General features: G+C 49.9%; 1 protein-coding gene across 2 annotated transcripts in view; it reads right to left on the bottom strand.

Annotated features, from left to right (window-relative positions):
* The window catches only part of CTDSPL2 (CTD small phosphatase like 2), an 896,843-nt gene that overhangs the window by 530,004 nt on the left and 343,868 nt on the right, over window positions 1-22,971 (bottom strand). For both annotated transcript variants that reach the window (XM_069624195.1, XM_069624196.1), the window contains one exon: window positions 1,166-1,378. In XM_069624195.1, the coding sequence (XP_069480296.1) occupies window positions 1,166-1,378 (213 nt within the window). The remainder of the gene's footprint in view (window positions 1-1,165; window positions 1,379-22,971) is intronic.

Below are 22,971 nucleotides of genomic sequence, written 5' to 3'. Positions count from 1 at the left end.
TTTGGGTCAGATCCCCACATTTATGTCACTGGCATTCAAGGGTATGGGTCACCACATAGGTCTACGAATGTGTTGGCCTGCGTCACTGAGTTTGTCTCAGCATATTTTGTTCGGTGCCTGCGGCTACTAACATTGAGGAAAGGCGGACTACCTTTATATTCCAGGTTAAAAAAAAAAAAAAAACACAAAAAGGACTTCAGTAAATTGATTGTGGCCCAATTTTCTGTTTTAATATAAAAGCATGAAAAGCACTATTCAGAGTCTAAATACTGTAGTTGGAATTGACAAACTGCTATCATTTTTTAGCTCCAAAACACCTTTAAATTACTATACTAGCAATACTTAAAATAAAAAGTTGCTTGCATGTTCCAGAACTATGTGGAGACAAACACAAATGGTATTGGTGTCAAAGGGCATGAACAACCTTATTCCTTTACCAACCTCACTATAGATGAAAAAATGTGCTGACCCTGAAGTCAAATATTCAAGAATGGGAAGAGATGAAACATTTGAAGTCCACTGTTAATAATTCTGAACATTCAGTTCATATGAATGGTTAGTTTCTTTAAAGAGTTGTGTTTGGGTTCAATATAAATCGAGTAAGAGCTTTACTACCTCAATAGCCAGAGCTCTCCATTAACCAGCACCTCCATTAGCAAAAACATAAATTTTCCAGTTTAGAAAATGCAGGTAGTTTTGGAGCTGTACAATAGAGCAAACATGCCAGGAAGCTTTGTTATCCAGCCTGTTTGCTTTGTTATTCACCTCAGCAAATGACATTCGGATAAAGGAAATTTTGATTATCCATTACCATTGTGTTCACAATGGTGCCAGATAATGTAGCTTTTACCGTAAGATTGTTCAGCTTTTAAACACGATTCATTCAATATCCAAATGTAGTAATAAATGTTTACACCATTTTACGGTAAACTGACTTGACTATGACCCAAATTCGTCCCCTGCAGGCTGAAAATGTGTGGGGCAAATGCTGAACTATCATGTTGTATTACAGGTTTGTGGTTGCCACTTTGGGAGGAAAAAAGGGGTAGGCAAGTGCATTTACTGCAGACTTCAGAGAATGTTTGAGTTAGTAAAACTTAGAAAGTTGCTTGTGACTGCCCTTATCAAATAAAGTTCCATGTTACAAAGAAACCCAACACCTCACCTGTGAGAGGGGGAAGGTCCCGCTCAGGAGCTTCCTCCACCTCTTCCAAACCATTGTTAATGGCAGACCGGACTTGTAGCACCTGGCTGGAGTAGGCTGTGCCATTGGTTGATGTCGTAGTGCTGGTTGTGAGTTCAACATTTTCAATATCAAGCTGTTTGACTATTTCTTCAGCTTCCACAGCTTGACCTGGGGAATCCGATCCAGCTGTCCCTAAAATCAGGTTTTTACATGCTTAATGTAATTTCTCTCAGTAACTTTATCCCATAGCATAACACTTGCAAGAGGCCAAACAAAGTCAAGTAATCTTTAATGTCGTGACAAGCAAGTTATTTCTTTCTGAAGGAGGAACAAGTTACTTACCTGTAACTGTTGTTCTCCAGCATGGGTCTGGCATGGATTCACATGCTCATGAATATTCCCCATCAGGCCGGGAATCCTCGGTAAAGAAGAACAAGTTACTTCTTACCTTGTAACGTTCTTTCGACAGGATGTTCCTCCGACGTATTCCTTATTTTTGATAATACGTTTCCAGCTTGCAGGCCTCGGAAATTTTTTCTGTAGAGGGCGCTGCGCGTCGACGTCTGCCGAGTCGATGTCCCTCGACGTCCACCGTATCGGCTCCGACGTCACCATGCCCATAAATAGCCACGCACTGCGTCCGTTGCTCAGTTCCGTTTTGTAGCATAAGAAAAGTCATGCCTGAATTGGTTATTGACCTTGAAAGAGCGTAAGCTGTAACCAAAAGGGAAGTATCACTGCGTGGATGGATGGGAGGGGCTATAAGGAACACATCGGAGGAACATGCCGTCGAAAGAACGCTACAAGGTAAGAAGTAACTTGTTCTTCAAAGGGATTGTGTCCTCTGACGTATTCCTTATCTTTGATAGACTCCCATAGCAGTGGCATGTAATTGGTGGTGGGAGTAATAATGTCATGTATCCCTTTTAGGAATGAACCGAATGTAATACAGTTTTGCCAAATCTGGTCTCTTGACTAGTGGAGGAATCCAGATTGTAAAATTTTGTGAATGTATGTGCGGACGACCATGTGGCAGCCGCACATGTGTCTCGGACTGGTAACCCTCTTTAGAGGGTCGAAGAGGCTGCAATACCCCTGGTTGAATGAGCCCTGAGATTTTGGGGTGGCTCTTTCCCTGCCAATTTGTAACATTCCAGAATGGCCAAAATAATCCACCTGGAGATGGTTTGTTTTGTTATGGCAGTCCCAACTTGCGACCGGAGTATCCTACAAACAGTTGGTCTGCTTGCCTGATCCTAGCCATTCTGCTGATGTAAAAGCTGAAAGCTCGCCTTGGGTCCAGCCTATGTAGCCTTTCTTCCTCTTTCCACGGACGGGGAAGAGGGTAGAACGAAGGTAAGGTAATTTTCTGAGTAATATGAAATTCAGAAACCACCTTTGGGAGAAAATTAGGCTTCACCTGTAGGACAACTTTGTCCTTGTGGAAAATTGTATGTGGGGGTTTACAGGAGAGAGCTTGTAGCTCGCTCACCCTCCTAGCAGATGTTAGTGCTACCAATAGGACAGTTTTAAGCGTGAGAAATCTCAGCGAACAAGAGTGAAGTAGTTCAAATGGAGTGCCCATTAGGAAGTTTAAGACTAAATTTAAAGTCCCATAAGGGAACTTGGAATGGTTTTGTAGGATAAACATTAGTTAATCCCTTAAGAAATTGTATCACTAGAGGAAGTTTGAAATACGATGGTTCCTCCGCAGTGCGCTTGAAGATAGAAAGCGCTGCGAGATAGCCTTTTACAGTGCCAACTTGAAGGCCCGAGTTTGCCAAGTAGAGTAGAAACGATAACACCGTTGGTGTACCACATGAAAAAAGGTCAATATTCTCTTCCCTACAAAAGCTGCAAAATTTGTTTCAACGGCAGCTGTATGAAGACTTTGTTGCTGGCCTTCTGGCCGAAAGCAACACCTCCATGACGTCATCAAGGAGATCCCAATTCTTGTACCTCACCCTTTCAGAAGCCAAGCGTGAAGGTTGAGGGTTCTGGTGTCTGGATGGAGAACTTGACCTCCCTTCTGCGAGAGAAGATTCTCTTTGAGTGGAAGACGGATTGAAGGGCAGATGGACATCTAGAAGGTCCGGGTACCACGTTCTCCTGGCCCAATCCGGGGCAATTAGGATCATGGTTTTCCGGAATCTTCTCAACCTCCTGATCATTTGAGGAATAACGGACTGGTGGGAACGCATAAAGGAGTGGAAACTCCCAATCCACTACGAACGCGTCTCCTAGAGCTCCTCTCGGGGGAAATTCCCTTGAACAGAACAGATCGCACTTCCTGTTGGTGCTTGTGGCGAACAGATCCACCTGAGGGGTTCCCCAAAGGGCAAAGATCTCTTGAAGGACTTCCTGAGCTAGCTCCCACTCGTGGGAGACTGCTCTGCCTGCTCAAAAGCATCCACTGTCAAGTTCTTCGCTCCGGCTAGGTGGACTGCCAATAGAGAGATTCATTCTTGGATTGCCCAAAACCAGAGCTACATCGCCACTCTGCACAGTGGCAGTGATCCTACGCCTCCTCTTTTGTTGATGTAGTGCATGGCCACCGTGTTGTCCGTCATTATCAGGACATTTCTCCCCTGTACTGATGGCAGGAAAGCTTTCAACGCTAGTCTGATCGCTCTCAGCTCTAATAGGTTGATGTGTAGTCTGGACTCAGATGGAGACCAACGACCGCTGATGGTCAAGTCATTGGCATGGGCTCCCCACCCCGTGAGTGAGGCGTCTGACTACTGTTATCTCCGGCCATGGTTGCCAAAACAGTTCCTTTCAAGATGTTCTCTGGATAGGCCCACCATTGAAGGTCGCGGGCTACCTAGTCCGGAATCCGGAGGATATCTGTCATTCTCCCTGAGAATTGCGACCACTGACCTCAGTGCCCACTGAAGAGATCTCATTCTCAGGCGAGCCTCTGGCACAAGGAAGATGCAGGGTGCCATGAGGCCTAGCAACCTCAAAAAGTCGAAGGCTGGGAGACGTTGGGCATTTTGAAACTTGGTGACCATCTGTAGAATATCTTGAGCCCACCTCTGGTGGCGAGGCTTTTCCCAAGAAAGTGTCCAGGACCGCTCCAATGAACTGGAGTCTCTGTGATGGTATCATCTATGACTTCTTTAAATTGTGGGAGAAGCCCAGTTTGTGAAGGAAGTGGCAGACATAATCTAGCTGGGCCTGGGCTTGTTTCGAAGATACAGCCCTGATCAGCCAATCGTCCAGGTAGGGGTAGACGTGGATCCCTTCCCTCCTTAGACTCGCCGCCACTACCGACATCAGCTTGGTGAAGACCCTCTGGGCGGAGGTCAGCCCAAATGGCAGAACTCGAAATTGATAATGAGAGTCGCCAATTGCGAACCTCAGGTATTTCCTGTGTTTGAGATGGATTGGCACATGGAAATAAGCATCCTGAAGGTCCAGAGATACCAGCCAGTCCTGGAGCTGGAGGGCCTGAAGGATCTGAGAGAGAGAGTTACCATCTTGAACTTGTCCTTCCTGAGGAACTTGTTCAATTCTCGTAAGTCCAGGATGGGTCTCAGTCCTCTGTCCTCCTTTGGAATGAGAAGGAAGGTGGAGTACCAGCCCTTGTTCCTGTCCGCTACAGGTACCGGTTCTATGGCAGCTTACTCTAGCAGGTCTATAATTTCCTGCAAGAGGAGCGGATCTGGAACTTTTGGAGAACTGTTCCCTGGTGGTTGACTGAGGGATGTGTAGAAAGGGTAGGCAGTAACCCTGGGCAACTGTCTCCAATGCCCAAGCATCTGACGTTATAGCCTGCCATTCCGTCAGATGGCGAGTTAACCTGGCCCCTACAGGTGTATTTTGTGCAAAGGCCTCGGAGTGGTTTGGGGGCGGCTGATGCAGATGCCGAGGGTAAAGAGGCACCTGCTGCTGCGGCCTTAGTACCTTTGACCCGTCCACCTCGGGTGGATCTCCTTTAACCTCTTTGAGCCGGCTGTCCTCTGCCTTTCCCGAATGCGGAATAGCGAAAGGACTTTCCTCTCCCAGAGGTTCCTGAGGGGCAAAAAGGAGTTTGGCGGATAGCAGCTCTTAAAGATTTTGCTGCTGCTTTAGAAGTCTGCAACTTTTCCAGACTGTCATCAGCCTTTTTTCCAAATAGTGAAGAGCCGTCAAAGGGCATATTCAAAAGTATGGCCTGTACATCTGGAGCAAAGCCAGACTTTCGCAACCACGCATGCCGGCGGATTGTTGTACTTGCCGCCATGGCCCTGCTGATACGGTCAGCGGAATCAATGCCAGTTTGAAGTGATTCGCACGTGGCATCTTTGCCATCTTTAATAATGTTAAGGAAGGCTACCTTTTCCTCTCCTTCGGGTATGCAGTCAGCCGCTGATGAAGCACACTCCCACAGTGTGTGACTGAACCTGGCGAGCGTAGAGGTGGCGGTGATGGACTTCAACGCCATACTACAAGCAGAGAAGACTTTCTTCGCCATAGAATCATACCTCTTATCTCTATCCTGCGGGACAGTAGGGTAAGCGGTCCTACTGCTAGATGAAGTTGCCGCTTGAACCACCAGGGTCTCTGGAGTCGGGTGTTTTGATAAGTATTCAGGGTCAGCAGCTGCTACCCTATACTTGGCTGACAATCTTTTATTGCCCGCAGGCATAACTTCAGGAGTTTCCCAATTAGATGTTATTTTCCTTTGTAAGGCTGCATGGAAGGGGATCACAGGGTCCTGGTGTGGACCTTTGTCTAAAATGTCTGTACGGTCATCCTGTTGAAAAACAGGCGAAGGCGCAGTCCAACCCATAAATTCAATAATTCTTGCCATAAGGGTTCTATAGGGTGTTTCGGCATGTTCCCCTGGGTCTGGCTTAACAAATTCCACTTCTGGGGAAGTGTCCAGCCCACTTGCCTCATGTAGTGACTCCTGTAGGTCCTTCAACCTTCTTTCCTCAGAGGTGAAATCCTCTGAAATAGGCAGTGTGGTCCTCTGTAACTCAAATGTATTCTGGTCAGAATCTTCCCCCTCTTCATAAATTGAAGATAGTCCAGGGTACTCTGACCTCTGAAATGGTGTAAAACCCATCTCTAAGGCAGAAGGAGCCAAACGCGTCATTATTGGACGAGAAAACATCGATGTCATTGACGCTGATGTGACAGGCTTCGAAAGCGCCGAGAACGGCGTCGAGAAAACTGGAAGAGGTCTCGAAGAACCTTGAGAGGACCGGGATCCTACTCGAGGACATCGACGACGGTCTCGGTGTCGTGCCAGAGGCCCTTGGAATCACCGTTGGCTGTGGAGTAGCCTTGGTCTTCTCTTTCATCGGCGTCGATGTCGACGATGGCATCGAGTCGATTGACCGATGCGTCGAGGAACCCTTCGACGATGGCGCCGATCCATGCGTCGAAGGAATCTTCAACAACGAAGGAATCTTCGACGACGGCGAAGATGGTGCCTTCTTACCCGATGGCTCGTGGCGCTCTCGGGTGGAATGTTTCGCCGGGTGCTGTGACTCGCAGCTTTTTGATTTTTTGGGTTTTTCACCCAGGGTATCACCCTGAGCTGTCTGAGGGGTTCGAGCCCGCTTTCTCGAAGACGCTTAACATTTTCCTTCTGAATTCCTCCCACTCAGCCGGAGTGCTGTGTTTTGTGGGACAGGAGACCCTTTCAGGGGAAACAGAAGACGAGGAAGGGGATCTTCGACGTCTCTTTGAGTGCCTTGATCTCGACGAATGGTAGGAGCTACTTCGAGATCTAGAATGGGAATGTTTGATTGCGAGGAGACGAATGCCTCGACTCAGCCGAAGAAACCTTTGAGGAGGTTTTGACTGACTTACCTCTCTCGAGCTTCCCCTTGCGCTCCTTCAAGGCTTTTGCCGTCATGGACATGCAGTCCTCACACTCCGAACAATGCTGCTCGGCTCCCAAGCACCACAAGCAGATCCTGTGTGGATCCGTTATCAACATTTTTTTACTGCAGTCTCGACATTTCTTGAAGCCGGATTGCGGCGTCGTCGGTTCCGATGAAGATGCTATCGAGAACAAGTAGGTATTTATTGGAGTAGATATAGGGTTATCCTGACTGAGCAACGACATTTCGAGGCCCCACAAAGCGCAGAAAAACGGAACTAAGCAACGGATGCAGCGCATGGCTATTTAGGGGCATGGTGACGTCGACGGAAAAATATTCCGAGGCCAGCAAGCTCGAAACGTATTATCAAAGTTAATACGTCGGAGGACACAATCCCTTCGAAAAAAAAAAAAATCAGTATCAGTTTTGTTTCTGATCTGTCTTTCTTAGTAGTAACCAACAACTGATCTCTGGGTCATACTGCCCCCAGCCAATGACTGCCTTCTACCCAAGCCCCTCCCCTGGCAGCCATCCTCAGATTTGGTAGCACGTAAAGTGGCAGTATGACCAAGTGAAGAGCCGCAGAGGGGAAGGAGGGAGGGGTCGCATGTGAATTCATGCCAGACCCATGCTGGACAACAACAGTTACAGGTAAGTAACGTGTTCCTTCTCCAGCATGGGGTCTGGCATGGATTCACATGCTCATGAATATAATACATAGCAGTACACACATGCACAACCACGGGAGGTGGCAACAGGCTCAACATTAAGCAATACAACTCAAAATTAAGCATCTCTTACCTCCTCACCAGGCTCACTTTTAAGCAAACAGGTTGCGAAGCACTGCTTGGCCGACCCTGGACTCCTCCCTGGAGTCCCGATCGACACAATCTCGTGAAGGTGTGCATCGACCTCCATGTAGCAGCCCTGCAATGTCCAGCAAGGGCACACCAGACAGGAACGCTGTGGTAGCAGCGATCGCTCTGGTAGAATGGGCTCTCGGAAGGCCAGGCAGCGGTCGGTTTGCCAACCAGTGACAGTGCATGATGCAGCCGGAGAGCCATCTGGAAATGGAAGCCTTCGAGAGAGCCTTCCCTTGATTCACAGGTCCAAAGCTCAAACAGCTGTGATGTCTTCCGAAGACTCTTCGTGCGGTCCACGTAGAACTTCAGTGCTCTATCCACATCCAGCGAGTGCAAAGTCCTCTCGGCCGGAGACGAAGGCGACGGGAAGAAAACTGGCAACACCAAGAGCTTGTTGAGGTGGAAGTCCGACGGCACCTAGGGCATGAAGGAGGGGGTGCGTCCTCAGTACCACCCTCGTGTCGTGAAAAGTCAAGTATGGAGGCTTGCAAGATAGGGCCCGATCTCTCCTACTCGTCGAGCGGAGGTGATGGCCACAAAAAAGGCTGTTTTCCACGACAGGAACTTCAACGGAGCCGAGTGCATAGGCTCGAATGGGGCCCCCCCCATGAGCCTGGTCAGCACCACGTTGAGTTCCCACGCCGGGGCAGGGGCCTTCACCGGCAGGAACGATCGGAATAGTCCCTTCATAAATTCCTTCACCAGGCGATGAGACCATAACGACGCCCGTCCTGTAGTTCTGCTGTATCGGGAAATGGCAGCCAGATGCATTTTGATGGAGGCGTGAGCCAGTCCAGCTTTGGCCAGCGACAGTAGGTACAGCAATACTTGAGGGGCTGTAATCCGCAGAGGGTTAATCTTCTGTGCACGGCACCAGACAGAGAACCTCTTCCACTTATGTCCATAACATTTGAGAGTTGAGGACGCCCTGGCTTTTGCAAGAACCTCTCTGCAGTCAGCCGGGATATCTATCCTCCAAACTCTAGTGCTGCAGGAGCCAAGCCTGCAATTTCAGCAACACTGGGTCGTGATGGAGAATGGCGCCTCCTTCTCTGGAGAGAAGATCCGCGTCCGTCGCCAGCTTGATAGGTGGGGACGCTTACAAGTCCAGAAGGTCCGGGAACCAGATCTGTCTCAGCCACGACGAGGATCATCCTGCACCTGGACCTCTTGAGCTGGTTGATGAGACGGAGCAGCAACGGCAACGGGGGGGGGGGGGGGGGGGGGCGGACGCATACAGGAACATGCCGTCCCAAGGGAACGAGAAAGCATCGCCCATGCTCCTCGGCTGGGCGAACCTCAGGCACTTGGAGTTTGTCGCCGTCGCAAACAGATCTGGCGTAGTTCCCACTCGTGGCACGAGCGCAGCTCCCTGCTGAGTGAGTCGGCGATGGTTTTTATTCCTGCCAGGTGGAAGGGAACCAGAAACATCCCCTGGGCGACGGCCCAGTGCCACAGATCCTGGGCCTCCTTAGATAGGGCTGGGGATCTGGTGCCTCCCTGCTTCCGGATGTACTGGTGCCTCCCTGCTTCCGGATGTAGAACATCGTGGTGGTGGTGTTGGTGAAGATCCTCACCACTTTGCCTGTGAGGGACAGAAGGAACGATTTGAGCGCCCAGAACACGGCTCGTAGCTCCAGGATGTTGATGTGAAGAGACCTCTCCTCTGGGAGCCAGAGGCCTCTTGCGTGGAGATCTCCGGTGCGGGCCCCCCCCCATCCCTCCAGGGAGGCATCCGTCGTTACTGTCTACTTTCAGGCCCCAGTGTATCAGGACATGCCTGCCGAGAGGTGCGCATGGGCACCCCACCATAGAATCGCCCGACGGAACTCGTCGAGCAGGATCCTGTCTTCGAAGCAGCACGCCGCTTGAATCCAGCGGGCGTCGAGGAACTCTTGTAGTGGACGCATCCGAAGTCTGCAAAGGGGCACAAGGTAGATGCACGAGGACATCATCCCGAGGAGGGACTTGATGGACCTCACTCTGGCCACCTCCATGGCTAACAGGCGCTGCACCCTGCCCAAAATGGCCTTCGTCCTTTCTTCCGACGGAGATACCAATCGCCTCACTGTATCGAGCTTCGCTCCCAGAAACAGTGCCACCTGCGACGGGACCAGATGGGATTTGGGGTAGTTGATGGCGAATCCCAGCTCCGTGAGCAGGCCGACGGTCCTCGCTGTGTGTTCGACGGAGAGTTCTCTTGACCTTGCACGGATTAGCCAGTCGTCCAGGTAGGGGTAGACGTGGATTCCTTGCAGGCGCAGCCGCACCGCCACGGGTGTGAGGCACTTGGTGAACACCCGGGGTGCCGACTTTAATCCAAACGGCAGGGCTCTGAATTGGTAGTGACGCCCCTGGACTACGAATCTGAGGAACTCTGACCTTTTAGAATGGGGATGTGGAAGTAAGCATCCTCCAGGTCCAGTGACGATAGGAAGTCACCCTCCTCCAGCTGTCCCAACACGTGCTGGAGGGTGACCATCCTGAATTTCTGTGCCTTGATGTACTTGTTCAACCGACGCAGGTCCAGGATGGGGCGCCAACCGCCTGTCTTCTTTCGGACGAGGAAGTATCTTGAGTATACTCAAGAGCCGCAGAGCCTCTGGGGGACGAGCTCAATGGCCCCCTTCCCGAGCATCGCCCTTACCTCCAACAGCAGTTGAGGGACGTGATTCTCCTTCCTGGCCACGGGAGGAATGAGAGGACACTTCTGAAATTCCAGCGAGTGTCCGCGGGACAAGGTGTCCAGCACCCAACGGTCGGTGGAGATGGACTCCCACACGCTGACGAACTTAGTCAGCCGGCCTCCCACCGGGGTACTTCGGTGGGGGCCTGCTTGGAAGAGGCCTTGCCGCCTTGGCCTCCTTGCCGACGGCGGCGAGACCCTGCTTGCAGCGGCCTCTGCAGGCCTCCTGGGACGAGGAGCGGGCCGCCTGGTGGTAAATAGAAGAGCCGCTGCTGGATCTTTGGAGGCTCCCTGTCTGCCTCCAGAGCTCCGAAAGGGCCGCCGTTGCTGAAGGACTCCTAGGGCTCGGGCTGTTTCCGTGTCTGTCTTGATGGCCTGGAGGGACTCATCCACCGTCTTTCCAAACAGGTTGTTGCCGTCGAACGTCATGTCCAAAACTCTGGTCTGGACGTCCTGGCGAAAGTCCGTCCCTTGAGCCATCCTAGTCGTCGGAGGTAAACAACCCCGTTGCCCAGTTGGCGAAATCCGGTATTGGCAATGTCCGTTGCCACCGTTATGGCGTGATCCGACGCCACCTCTCCTTCCTGCAGAATCTGTAGGGCCTCCGCCCTTTTGTCATCGGGTAGGAAGTCTAGCAGAGGAGCTATCTTGCACCAAAGCTCCCTGTCGTAATGGGCCACAATCGCTAAAGCATTGGCCGCCTTAATCGTCGTCGCCAAGATGACTCGTCGTCCCATGGAGTCCAACTTCTTGCCCTCGCTGTCCGGCGGGGAAGTGGAAGTTGAAGCCGCCGCACCCGCTGCTTTCTTCTTGGCCGCTGCAGACACGACCGAGTCCGGTGTGGGCTGGGCCCTGAGGCACAAGGGGGCGGCATCGGGGACCCGGTTCTTCTTCTGATACCTGTCCCTCTTGGCGGGTGTCAGGGAAGAGTTCTTGAGGATAGCCAGCCCCTCGTCCCAGATGTCGAGGAACGGCACCGCGAGGACAGTCTTTCTCTTGGCCTCTCGTCGTTGGTAAAGAAACCCTTCCTTTTTCTGTTCCTCAGGGAAGAGCTGGAAGAGCTTGGATGCCCTTGTTATCATGGCGTGAAAAGAGCCAATTTCGTCGGGCGGAGAAGCCCAACGGGGGGTGATGACGGTATGTCTGTTGCGTCATCGCCGTCGTCCGTCCCCGTGTCCGTCGTCGTATCCTCTCTCGGGTCCGAAGGGCGGAGCGGGGTGGACTCTCCTCCGCTTGTTCGGAGAGCTTCCAGACGGGCCTGGTTCTGGATCCTCAGTCGGTATCTCAGTACATAAGGATTGGATCGCCAACAAAATGGCCGTCGAGCTATCCTGGGGGTCGGGTAATGGCTGCGACAGACGGGATGGCTGCTCCACTGGGCCCTCGTCGTCGCTATCTTCAATCACGTCAGCGGGAACCGTCCCCTGGGATTGAACCTTCTCGAACCTCTCATTGACAATGAACCTCTCGTTGAGGCCTTTCACGGTTTCCACCGGATCCTCCTTGGAGGCTGAATCAGAGTCCGTAATGGCCACCGCCCCCCCCTCTTTTTCCACTGGGGTCTTCACGGGGGTTTTAACAATGGTCTGGAAAGAGGATTCCCTCTGTGGCGGCAGGGAAACTCTGGGCCCCCAGGCCGCCTCCAATGGGGTAGCCTCTGCCGGCTTCGCCAGGGTCGCTGCGACAACCTCGATAGAGGCCTTTGCCGGGTGGATCAAGGCCCTCACCACCTTAGGTGAGTCCTGGGCCTTCGCTTTGGGGGGGGGGGGAAGGTCATTGCCTCGCTCCCCCTTGGCTCCCTTTGAGATGGACCGGGGCCTCTCCAGAAGCTTACCCAGGTTCTCGGACTTCCTCTTCCCCGAACCAGAGCGCTGGCTCGTGGTTGATCGTGCCGGGGAAGTCGCGCCCTGCCTGGCAGCCGAGGAGCCCGAACTTTCGGCGCACCCGGTGCCCGCCGACTCGCGGTGCTTGGCCTTCTGTTGGGCTCCCGCCGCTGGGGCGCCCTCACAGGACTTAGAAGACTGCTCAGACTTTTTCCTCGCCTTCTCTCCTGCTGTGCATTTCTCCAGCCAGGCGGTGAGGCGGGAACGACGATCTTGCTTGGTCCTTTCCGACAGGTTCTTGCAGAACGCACAGTCCTTCTCCACGTGCGTCTTGTCCTCATGAAGGCAGTAGAGACATCTCGAATGCTCGGCCTCCTTGAAAACATTTTGCAATCCGCATCCTGGGCAGCTCCTGAACAGCTTGGATCCGGGCGTCGAGCTTCCCTTTTCCTGGGCCATGTCCGTTGAGGTAGGCCACAGATCTTCTGGAATCCTCCAAGACGCGTAACTCGACGAAAACTTCACCCTTGAGGAGCGTAGAAGAATTCCGAAACGGGTCCCCGTTATCGGAAGTAGATACGGTGGAGCTTGAGGCTTGATTAACCGAAAGAAAAATCTCCTGAAAAAGCGCAAAAACGCAGTAAAAGCTTGAGGTAAAAATCTGAGGATGGCTGCCAGGGGAGCGGCTTGGGTAGAGGGAAGTCAATGGCTGGGGGCAGTATGACCCAGAGATCAGTGATTGGTTACTAAGAAAGACGGATCAGAAACGAAACGGATACTGATTTTTTTTTCTTTACCGAGGATTCCCGGCCTGACAGGGAATATTCATGAGCATGTGAATCCATGCCAGACCCCATGCTGGAGAAGTTAGACATTTCTGTAGAAGAAATTGCTACTTGGCTGTAATGGGAGTTCTCATGTGTATCTTCACTGAATTAATAAACAGACTATCTTCTACGTGCAGGATCTTTGATAATTTGGCAAACAAGAGTTTTTAAAAACATTAACAAAAACAGTACTTCATACCAATTGTTCCTTCAAACACCATAAAAGTGATTTTTCCAAAACAGTTCAATATACTTTAGTAGAAACAAAAACAAGAACCCTATAGGAAGGCACAGAAATCATGCAGAGGCAACAATGTCAGTGTAGGTGGCTATGGGTGCCTATGGGTCCCAGAATGATTAGTCAGTCTGACTCAGTTTTGCATTTAGGATAGGCATCGCAACTGCACGATTCCATTGATGCTTGGAGTCTTGATTATACATGCAAAATGGGTAGGTTATTTATGAATTTAATACCATACTTCTCCAGTCGCAGTACTTTTTAATAGATCATTTCTCCATCATGGAATCTTCATAGTCAACCTGGATTGCAATCACAAGCCCATCACCCTATAAGGGCAACGCTGCATTCACAATGTAGGCGAATAATGGAGTAGTCGCTGCAAGCAATCAGAGCAATTACTTACCGCACTATGTTCTTTCTAATGGATCTTCCTCCCATGGATTACTCGCCTAAGCCATCTCTAACCATCGCATAGCTGAGGTTAGGGAAACTTTTCCGCCACCAGAGGTGCAGCATGCTCAGTGTTAGGGAGAATTCTCAGACATGTGCTAATTCCTTGCTATCTTACAGACCCCCAGCACTTCTGCTGGAATTTGGAACTTTCTAATTTCTAACCTGGAGAGACACTTTTTCACCACTCATGTATTCTTGTGATTTGGACTCTTTCTTTTTGACTTTGGAGTAACAAACTCCATAGGCATCATCTTTACATTGTGACCCACAGCACCTTCAGTGCAGTGGCACAGGGAAGTCTTTCAGCTTTCCCAAGGTTTAAATACCTTCTCTGGGATAAACTACGGTTTCCCGGAGCAGTAAAGTGAAATTTACTTTACTTAGCATTGCACCTTGCTAGACCCAGCACCCACTATCTTACAATAGAGTGCTAGAGGGGTTCTTTAGTATCCCCCGTGTCTAGTGTCTCATGTAACATTTGTGTTACCCTTTCTACAAGGAATGGCTTGTGGCAGTGGTTTACTTTTTCCTACCACTGTTTCTACCACGGGCTGCAATTGCAGCTGCAGTAAAGCACCCATTGGTGCCCATTGTGTCGAAATGGCCGGGTCTTCTTGTGACATTTGTGGACAAGGTCCTTATTGGGATTTACTCTGCGTGCCAAACCAGGTTTGGCCGCTTTGTTAGTCTGGTCTTTGGCGAGATACCCGTTTGACGCTCGCCTCTGGCTCCAGCGTGTCCAGCAGGGCAGGAAGCAAGGGAGGTGCCTGAAACACCCGCTTAGTCCCCTTGGTTACAGGAATGCACCCAAGGATGGTTGGCTGGAGGGCTGTCCTTGGAGGACAGCCACCCTCCTGTGTGATTGACAGCTAGGCTACGAGTGAATGGGAGAAACCTGCATAAAAGACAAGACTTTTTGCTCGACCACTGGATGAAGGAATCCGAAGAAGAACTTGGAAGAGACGCCTGCTGCAACTACTGGACCGTTGTTTTGCTCGGTGAAGCCCTGGTGCTGTGCTGAAGCTCTGAATCCACCTCAACTAGAGAAGACCTGCAAAGGACTACTTCTCCTCTTGGGTTGGTGGGATAAATAGACAAGCTCATCTGGAAATCCTCTCGGAGCACGTTGTACTTTCATTGCTGCTACAGAAACCGAAGCGCCTGGGAGAGGAACACCAGAATCGAGTGTCTTTAAGTCGGACCCGAGCTCCAGGTAGATCCTCTGGACTCCCAGGAAGCAGGACTGACCAAGCCTGAGCCACCTCAACAGAGTGCTGGACCGCAGATGCGAGGAAAGTCCATAGTGGTATCAGAGAACCCCAGTGGTGCAATTTGCAAGAGACGCGAGGAGCTGAAACCGCGAAGTGCCGCTAATCTGAAGTTTGTCCATTGCTGCCGCCAAACTTCAATTCGTAGTGCAGGAGTCCCCAGACATCCTCCCTCTTGTCCCCACAATTGAGGCATAGGAACAACAGGATCTGCAGACCTACACAGGAACAGAAGCCAGTTGGAACCAATTTCATCTAACCAAAGGTACTGTAAAACTAAGGGGCCTTACCTCTTGACGTGTAGCCTTGCTAGTTCAGTTGAGACCTGTCTTGGTTGCTTTTGCAGAGTTGCTTGCAGCTTTGCCCCTCACAAGCCTCCCAGCTTGTGGCCTTACAGTGATTCTATTTTTTCTACAACGACTTCTAAAACATTGTGCAGGACTTTACCTGCAAGAAGTGCTTGAGCTCACCTAGACTGTTGCTCAATTAACATTGGCTGGCCTGGCTCCCTAAAAGACTTCATACCGCCGACTTTGCGCTTTACCTTTCTTACAGGAAAGGGTTAATTTACTTTGCATTGAGGCGGGGGGGGGGGTGCACTTACCTGCTTCAGAATATTTGTGAAGCTTTGTTTTATTCCCAAACCCTATCGACACCAAACTCAGTATTCCTCTAAATATACCAGTGATCTATTAATGTCCAGTGTCCTAGTTATGTAAGTCGCCTCAGGGTGTAGGAAGAATCTGTCATTCAAAATGGGTACTTGCTGATTTCGAGAAACCAAGTGTATTTTGAAATAGATAATTGTTTAATCAAGAAATCTTGAGTGTAAGAGTTTATTTGAATACTTGTCACTGAATCTGTGTAAATACCCCACTGCTCCTATTGACCCCTCTTGAGATAAGCCTTGCTGCTCATCCACACTACCAACCTTTGTAGTACAGACTTATACCAAAGGTTGGGTTACCTATTGCCAGGAGGACAAGGTTGGTGTAGTCTCCCAAAGGGTACTGCATCCATTCTTGCCTAACCATCTACTTCGGTTCCACCCAACACGGCTACACACCCCCACACTGGACATTACGTTGAGGCCCATTTAACAAAAAGTATGCACCTGTAATCGTCGTCGTTGCTTTAATCGGCTTAGATTCACATGCTTTACATAGGCCAACATCTAGTGGTGTGTGCAGAGTAGTACATTACCTGTTTTCGAAATTGAAAAAGGGGCATCAACAGGGTGTTTGTAATACTATCCCTCAGTGGTCCAAGTGTACAGCAGTAGTGGTGGAACTATGTTCCCTGCTGACCTGTACCCGCTCCCACAATCCCTCACCCTCATCACCACGCACATTCACAGACCATACAAACCCCTAAACAATTGTGCCTGCTATTTAAGGGAACGTTGCAGATACAAGAAAGGCTTCATTTTGCAAAACATGCTAACACTCAAAAAACAGCCTTTTTCAGGCAGATTGTCCTAGTCAGTTATTCTCTTAATCTACTGCCTTCGTGCTAGCATTTCCACCCCTCTCCTAACTGGACTCTCTGCCTCTACTAGCACGTCCATCATGGTCCCAGAATCAACATAGCCGGCCGTACCACCTACCTGCACTTCAAAAGGTCTACTGATTGTCCTTAATCTATTCAAGTCCGTAAATGAACTGTCCCCAGTGACTGCTCGATTTACTCCCCCACCACAACCTAGTCTGAATGTCACTCAAGCTCACCCCTTTGTAAGTAGATCACTACTTCCAGTCACACAGGTCTTATCTATTGTATGCTCTTTTGCACTTACAAAAGCATTGTTCTTCCACAAATAAAAATGGGCTAACCCTTTGTTTTTGTTTTATAAAAACATTTTTGGATAGTACCTTTTTTTAACCCACATTTCACCTTTGTTTCAGATGTTCATATACTCGGTCTATAAGGGTACCAGTATAGGGGAACCAACAAGCTATTTTGTTTTGGTGTGGCACTCATCCCCTTAAAAAAAAAGTAGTGCAGAGAAACCCAGTTCACAATGTTCTAATATAAGTGGATTTTTCTCTTCTACAGTTTACCGGAAGCTGTACTGGGACAATTCAACCTGATTTTTCCATTCCATATTTTCCACTTCCACAAAGCTCTCAAATGTGACTTTCAATACTTGACAAAGACTTATACAGCTGGACATACAGATTTGCAACCACACAATGCTACCTGCAGTATTCTATTCAGAGATGCCAGCCCAAACTCTGGCTAAACACCCTGTAACTGCATTTTGGTGCCCTCGAGCTACGTCAATGCTTTAAAAAAAAAAATACAATGATATGCACCATTGCACTTCGGGTAAGTCTGCCTTTTGGCCATTTTGCATGCCTTAAAATGACCTCCTCCAAGTCATCTCTCTGCAAAGATTCCCTCTGTTCAGGCTGGCAAAAGGCCAAAACCAGTCACGCTTCTTTGCAGGCTCGGTGCAGAGTACAAAAGGCGAGCAGAGTGCTTGAAACTTGGTAGGTCTGGTTTGGATTGCTTGCAGACACCATAATCCACATTCTCATCTTGATTGAAATAAAAAGTGTCCAAGATGGTTATGCAGTACAATTGTAATCGTGCATTTTCTCATATACGGGCTGGATCTTTCCTGGAGTCGGCCACCAGAACCTGGAGTCTGAAGCACAATAGGCCACAGAAGGGAGCTGCTGTGCTAACTATTGCCAAAATAATCAGCTGCAAGGCAAAGCGTGCATCTCATTGGATGTACTCTCCATTTTTAGTTTTTGTGTGTCTGTAGCGGGTCGAAATCAATTGGGGTCAAGACAACATCCAAGCTTAAATGCTGTGAAACCTGCATTCTGACCTTGTCGAGCGACACGTTTGTGGGTGTGCTGCTCTCCACCAGTGAGTGACCTAAATGAGCAGACGTCGCTAGTCTAGACACTTGCTGGTTCAACAAGACTGCTTCACTCAGCAGTTATACTGTAGAGGGCCTTCCTAATAGATACTGAAACATTCATTGGTGGCGATAGGAAAGGTTGTCTTTTGGCAACTTTCCTTCCATTGATATCTATGGGACACCTTTCTTTTTGCTTTGAACCCTGTTTTGACTTGGAGGCAAGTAAAGCTTTGCTTTACTTCCCTTGCCTGTTTAGCTTATTCTTATGGGGCCTAAGACTATCAGTACTATTCTTATGAAGCCCAAGACTATCAGTACGAAAAACTGTCTCTGAATTATTGTATTACAATTACTCACATCTTACAGTGAAAAATATTTAGGATACTTTGTATCCCTATATCTTTCCATGAATGGCTAATAGCGGATGATTAGATCTTTTTTCCCCTGAAGATCGAAAAAAGGTACCTGGGCGTGTCTAACACTATCCCTACTCTGACGTGTAGTGTACCCATGATCCCTCATGCATCGATGCTACTCCCCCCGTTTGTTCTGCCATGAGGGAACCCAGAAGAGAATGCAAGAGTACGGAAGAAAAGATGCAAGATGTCTATGTTCCCTCAACTTTAAGAGGGTATAAAGGGTGGGCAGATGTGAATTTAAGCAGATCCAAGCACCAGAAATAAGATTACTGCGAGTAATGTAGGTCTCCTGGTGCGTGTAAATCTGCTTAGAATCATGCTGTGCATAGACTAGCAAGCAGTGCCAGGCGATGGTGGTAGGATGTTTGAAGGCACAGTAGCAAATATGTCTGGCCCACCTGAGAATCAGTCTTAGAAGGTTTATCCAAGTAGTAATGTTGAGGTGTAAACAGAACTCCCAATAACTTGTTGCTGAGGCCGGTGAGTGTAACCATGTGCCGAGACCCTCCTGGGCCTTATTTTTAAAATCTTTGTGCGCGCTCCCAGCGTGCCTGTGCTTGCTTCCCTCCCTCCCTCCCTCCCCTGCACCCACTTCCTTGTCGGGTCCCTCCCACCTCCCTATTAGTCAGACCATTTGTCATAACTGTCCTTCCCAGGGCAGCCCTCTGCCACTAAGGGCCCCAAGGGAAAGGGCCGCTCCCACAGAGGTGGCTCCACCTAGTGTCTGCAGGTGTCAGCAGGGGAAGCTAATTTCCAGCAGTCAACCAGCAGCAACTAAGTAAGGTAGGTGTGGCCTGGGTCAGGCATAGAGCCTTCGCTCTATCCTGTAAACCCAGTCCCATAGCAGCTTCACAGACTTGAGTTTGTTTTTCTCTGCGGTATTTAAATTGCTTTTTGAAAGTATTTGAAATTGCATTGCCAAACCTAGGCCTTTTTCCTCCCACTATACAGGACTCTCAGACGTGAGTTTTTCTCCAGTATTTAAAATTACATTGTGAAAGGAGTGCCATTCTGTGGTTTTTGACTTCTCAGCAAAGCATTCATCTAGCAAACTTTTCTACCATTATCTGAGCTCCTGTCTTGTTCAATTGTCTATTGTCTCGGTCTAGTCTGCCTGCACCCCTCCCTATGTCCTTCCCTAGTGTTCTCCCCGACCCCTCCCCATTATCTTCTCTCCCAAACTACTCTAAGGTGCCCTCTGTTTCTCCTATCTTTTCTAACTGCTTCTCCATCGAGTATCCAGCTCTCATCACTAAATCTGGTAGGAAGAAGTTAAAAAAGACATCCTGGTCTCCCGCCCAGACCCTATCACGGACACCAATACCAGCACCTCCTCCAGGCAATCCCTCACCAACATCCTCTGTCATTCCCTCACCATAACTATCGACTCATATGGTCTCTGCTTTCTCCTTTCGATGTGGCACCTGTTGGGAGGCCCTCCTGACCCCCCCCCCCTTTCACTCTTCTAAGATCATCATTATTAATGTTTACCTGACTGGTACCGTCTTGGTCCAAGGCCCTCAGGCCAACCTTCTCTTTGATAGACGCTTCCCGCTCATCAATTTCCTTTCATCTCCTGCTGTCCCCCCCCTTCCTGCCACAGCTTTCTTGCCTCTCCCTACTTTCTCCTCCTTGGCTACCTTGCCCTCGCCTCCCTTTTCTGGCCCGCCTTGGGCCTCTCCTACACCTACGCAGGGCATACCTCCAATTTTTTACCCCTCCCCAGAAGTCTTCCAAGGATAGCAACTTTCTCCATATTGCCACTCAACTCACTCCGCTGTCAAACACTCCTCTGACATCTGCCGTCTCCTGGAAGAAATTGACCTCGATGTCCTTGGTCTCACTGAGGCATGGTTCACGGCCAGCTCTGTCACAAGCTTTGACACTCTCCCCAGATGGCTATAAGAACCTCTCTGCACCCAGATCCAACTGTTCAAGAAGGTGTAGCCCTGATCTTCCCCGAGTGGATCCCTGCCTTCATCATTCCTACACAGGCCTACCCCCTCGAATGCCTCGTCGGCAGGCTCTCTCTCTCCTGGCCATTCCCTTACTGTGGCTACCATCTATCAGCCACCTGGTCAGATCTCCTTCCTCCAAGTGGGCGAACCTCTCCTCTTCCCTCCTAGTCTCGACCACTCAACTCTTTCTTGGAGACCAACATCCACCTGGATGCTTCCTGTCCTTCCACTGGACCCCTTCACAACCTCTGCGACTCATTCTTATTCTCCCCTGTGGGCCGACTCACTCTGCAGGGCACTCTGGATGTTCTGATCTCTTCAGACCTTCCCCCTTTCTATCCCTCTCACCACCACTCTCTCCTGGAGTGATCCTTTCTCCTTTTCTCCAGGCTCACCCTCTACCCCTCAGGCCAAGCCACCTCCAGCACTGCCACCCACCTTCTCGGTTATACGACCTATGAAGCGTGTCTCATTTGAGGCCTTCACCGCCACTTTCTCCAACCCCCGCCTTTGGCTGACTCACGCTGACACAGCCTTATGCTCCACTCTGCTATATCTGATCCTCTTGATGTTCTTGCCCCTATCAAGAGGATCCACTTGAAGTACCAAGCCAAGAGCAACTCCTGGTACAACTCAGACCTGGTCACCCTCAAACAATGCAGGGTGGCTGAGAGGAAATGGCGTGCTTCTGGTACATCCTCTGACAAACTGGCCTGTCGCCTGCTCCAAAGGCAATACCGGCTCTCTGTCCACAACAAGAGAGCACACATCCAAGCCCGCATCTCTGTGGCATCTAAACTCGTCCGAACTCAAATCTGCAAGGAACTGACCAATCCTGCTGCACTATCCACCTCTCCTGTCCCCTCCCAGGCCCCCTGCACGGCTCTGGCTTTTCATTTCATCTCTAAGACTCAGGACTCTGGGCCCTTCTTCTCTGCCTTTCACCTGTTAGGCACAATTGTATGCAGTACCCTTTGGGTGCACTACAACAACCCTGATGTTCCGCTCACCTGGCTCCCACAGAGGCGATCGGAACTGGACAGCTGTGGTCTCCACCAATGTGACGAGTAGGGTCGAGATGCTGGACTGGACTGGCCCACCTAGCTTCGTTTGCTTGGCCCGTAGGAATATTCTTCTGCAAATGAAGGGAATTAACCACCCGTGGAGTTGAGCGTAAATCTCCCCCCCACCCCTGCTGTTCTCCCCACAGATCGCCTTTGATGTTCCCTCTTACAGTCTCACCTGGTGGTTTGAAAAGATGAGCTCTCCATCCCGCATTGAGCGCAGGGGCGCATTGATAACCAGTCGCTTCACTGGCTCGAAGGAATTGGTGAGTTCCAGAACAATATTGACTCTGAGATTCCCGGCAAGACGCCGTAAGTATGTCGTTCGTAAGTGTTGAAATGCCTGACTTTCATTCTTGTCCGATTCCTTGCAGGTTGCAACTTTACCCTAATGAAGAGTTCCTCGTTATTCTGGTAAGGATTTGTATTTTCCAACACAGTTCGATAAAATAAAGTCACTATATAACCTGTTGCTTTCTCCCTTATTCAGGCGCTGAGAGAAAGTATGAAGTCTTGGGGAATAATACCTCTGGCGGTAAAATCAGGTAAGTATTGTGGTGAGGAGGGTTCCCCTTGTTAGACCCTTTGTTTCACCTTGCTGTCCTTTTGTTTCACCTTAGGGGCCGGGGTTCGGCGAAGATGCAGTGAAAGCTGCGCCAACCCGTGAAGAGGAATAGTACCCCCGGTGGTAAAATCAGGCAAGTCTATGGGGGGTAACTAATATTCCTCTGTGTATTCCCTTAGTTCACCTTGCTGTTCTCGTCTTCTCCTTAGGTGCCGAAGTGCGGCAGGAACATGCAGGAGGATTCGGTGAAATGTGAAGATGCTGCGAATGCCGGTGAGTTCAGCGCAGCGCTGCAGCAGGCGAGGCGACGCGCATAAAATAACTTCTTTCTTCCAGCTCGAAGGCGCGATGGATCGGGAATTCAGGTAAGGATTAAAGGTATTGCTCTTGTTCTAACCTTTTCTCCTTCTTTCTCCCTCTTTCTAGGAGCTCCAAATTCAAGGCTGGCGTGGCAGAAGGCTGGATGCAGACTTGCAGGCACTGTGAGCGTTACGCTGCTGGATGCAGAATAACGCGAAGCGTGTGCTGCTCTTCGGGCGTGGTTTAAATAGCCTCCAAAGTAGTCCCGGGTAAGTATTCCTCCCCAGCCCCCGCCCGAGTAAAAAAATAGTCCCCAAGTAAAGTAGTCCCTTCCAAGCCTCTTTTGGCTTGGAGCTCTTGCAGCATGGTCTGCATCAGGTAAGTTTTAATCTATGAGCTTGGCGCCTATGGCGCCAGGCCTGACTCCATATGAGCCTGGCGCCATAGGCGCCAGGCTGGACCCAAATAGCCCCTAGCAGGGGTTGTTGGGCTTGCTTAGGATAACTTGATGCTTGCTGCCCGGGTTGCTGGACGTGGTTTGGGTCCCCGGGGGTAGGCATCGTGACACCAGACTACAGGTAATAGAAAACTCAACCTTTGGTAGAAGCTTGTACTACACAG

The sequence above is a fragment of the Ambystoma mexicanum genome, chromosome 11 (genome assembly GCF_040938575.1).
Source record: "Ambystoma mexicanum isolate Mex_15411 chromosome 11, UKY_AmexF1_1, whole genome shotgun sequence".
NCBI classification, from domain to species: domain Eukaryota; kingdom Metazoa; phylum Chordata; class Amphibia; order Caudata; family Ambystomatidae; genus Ambystoma; species Ambystoma mexicanum.
This window is presented reverse-complemented; position numbering and strand designations above follow the sequence as displayed.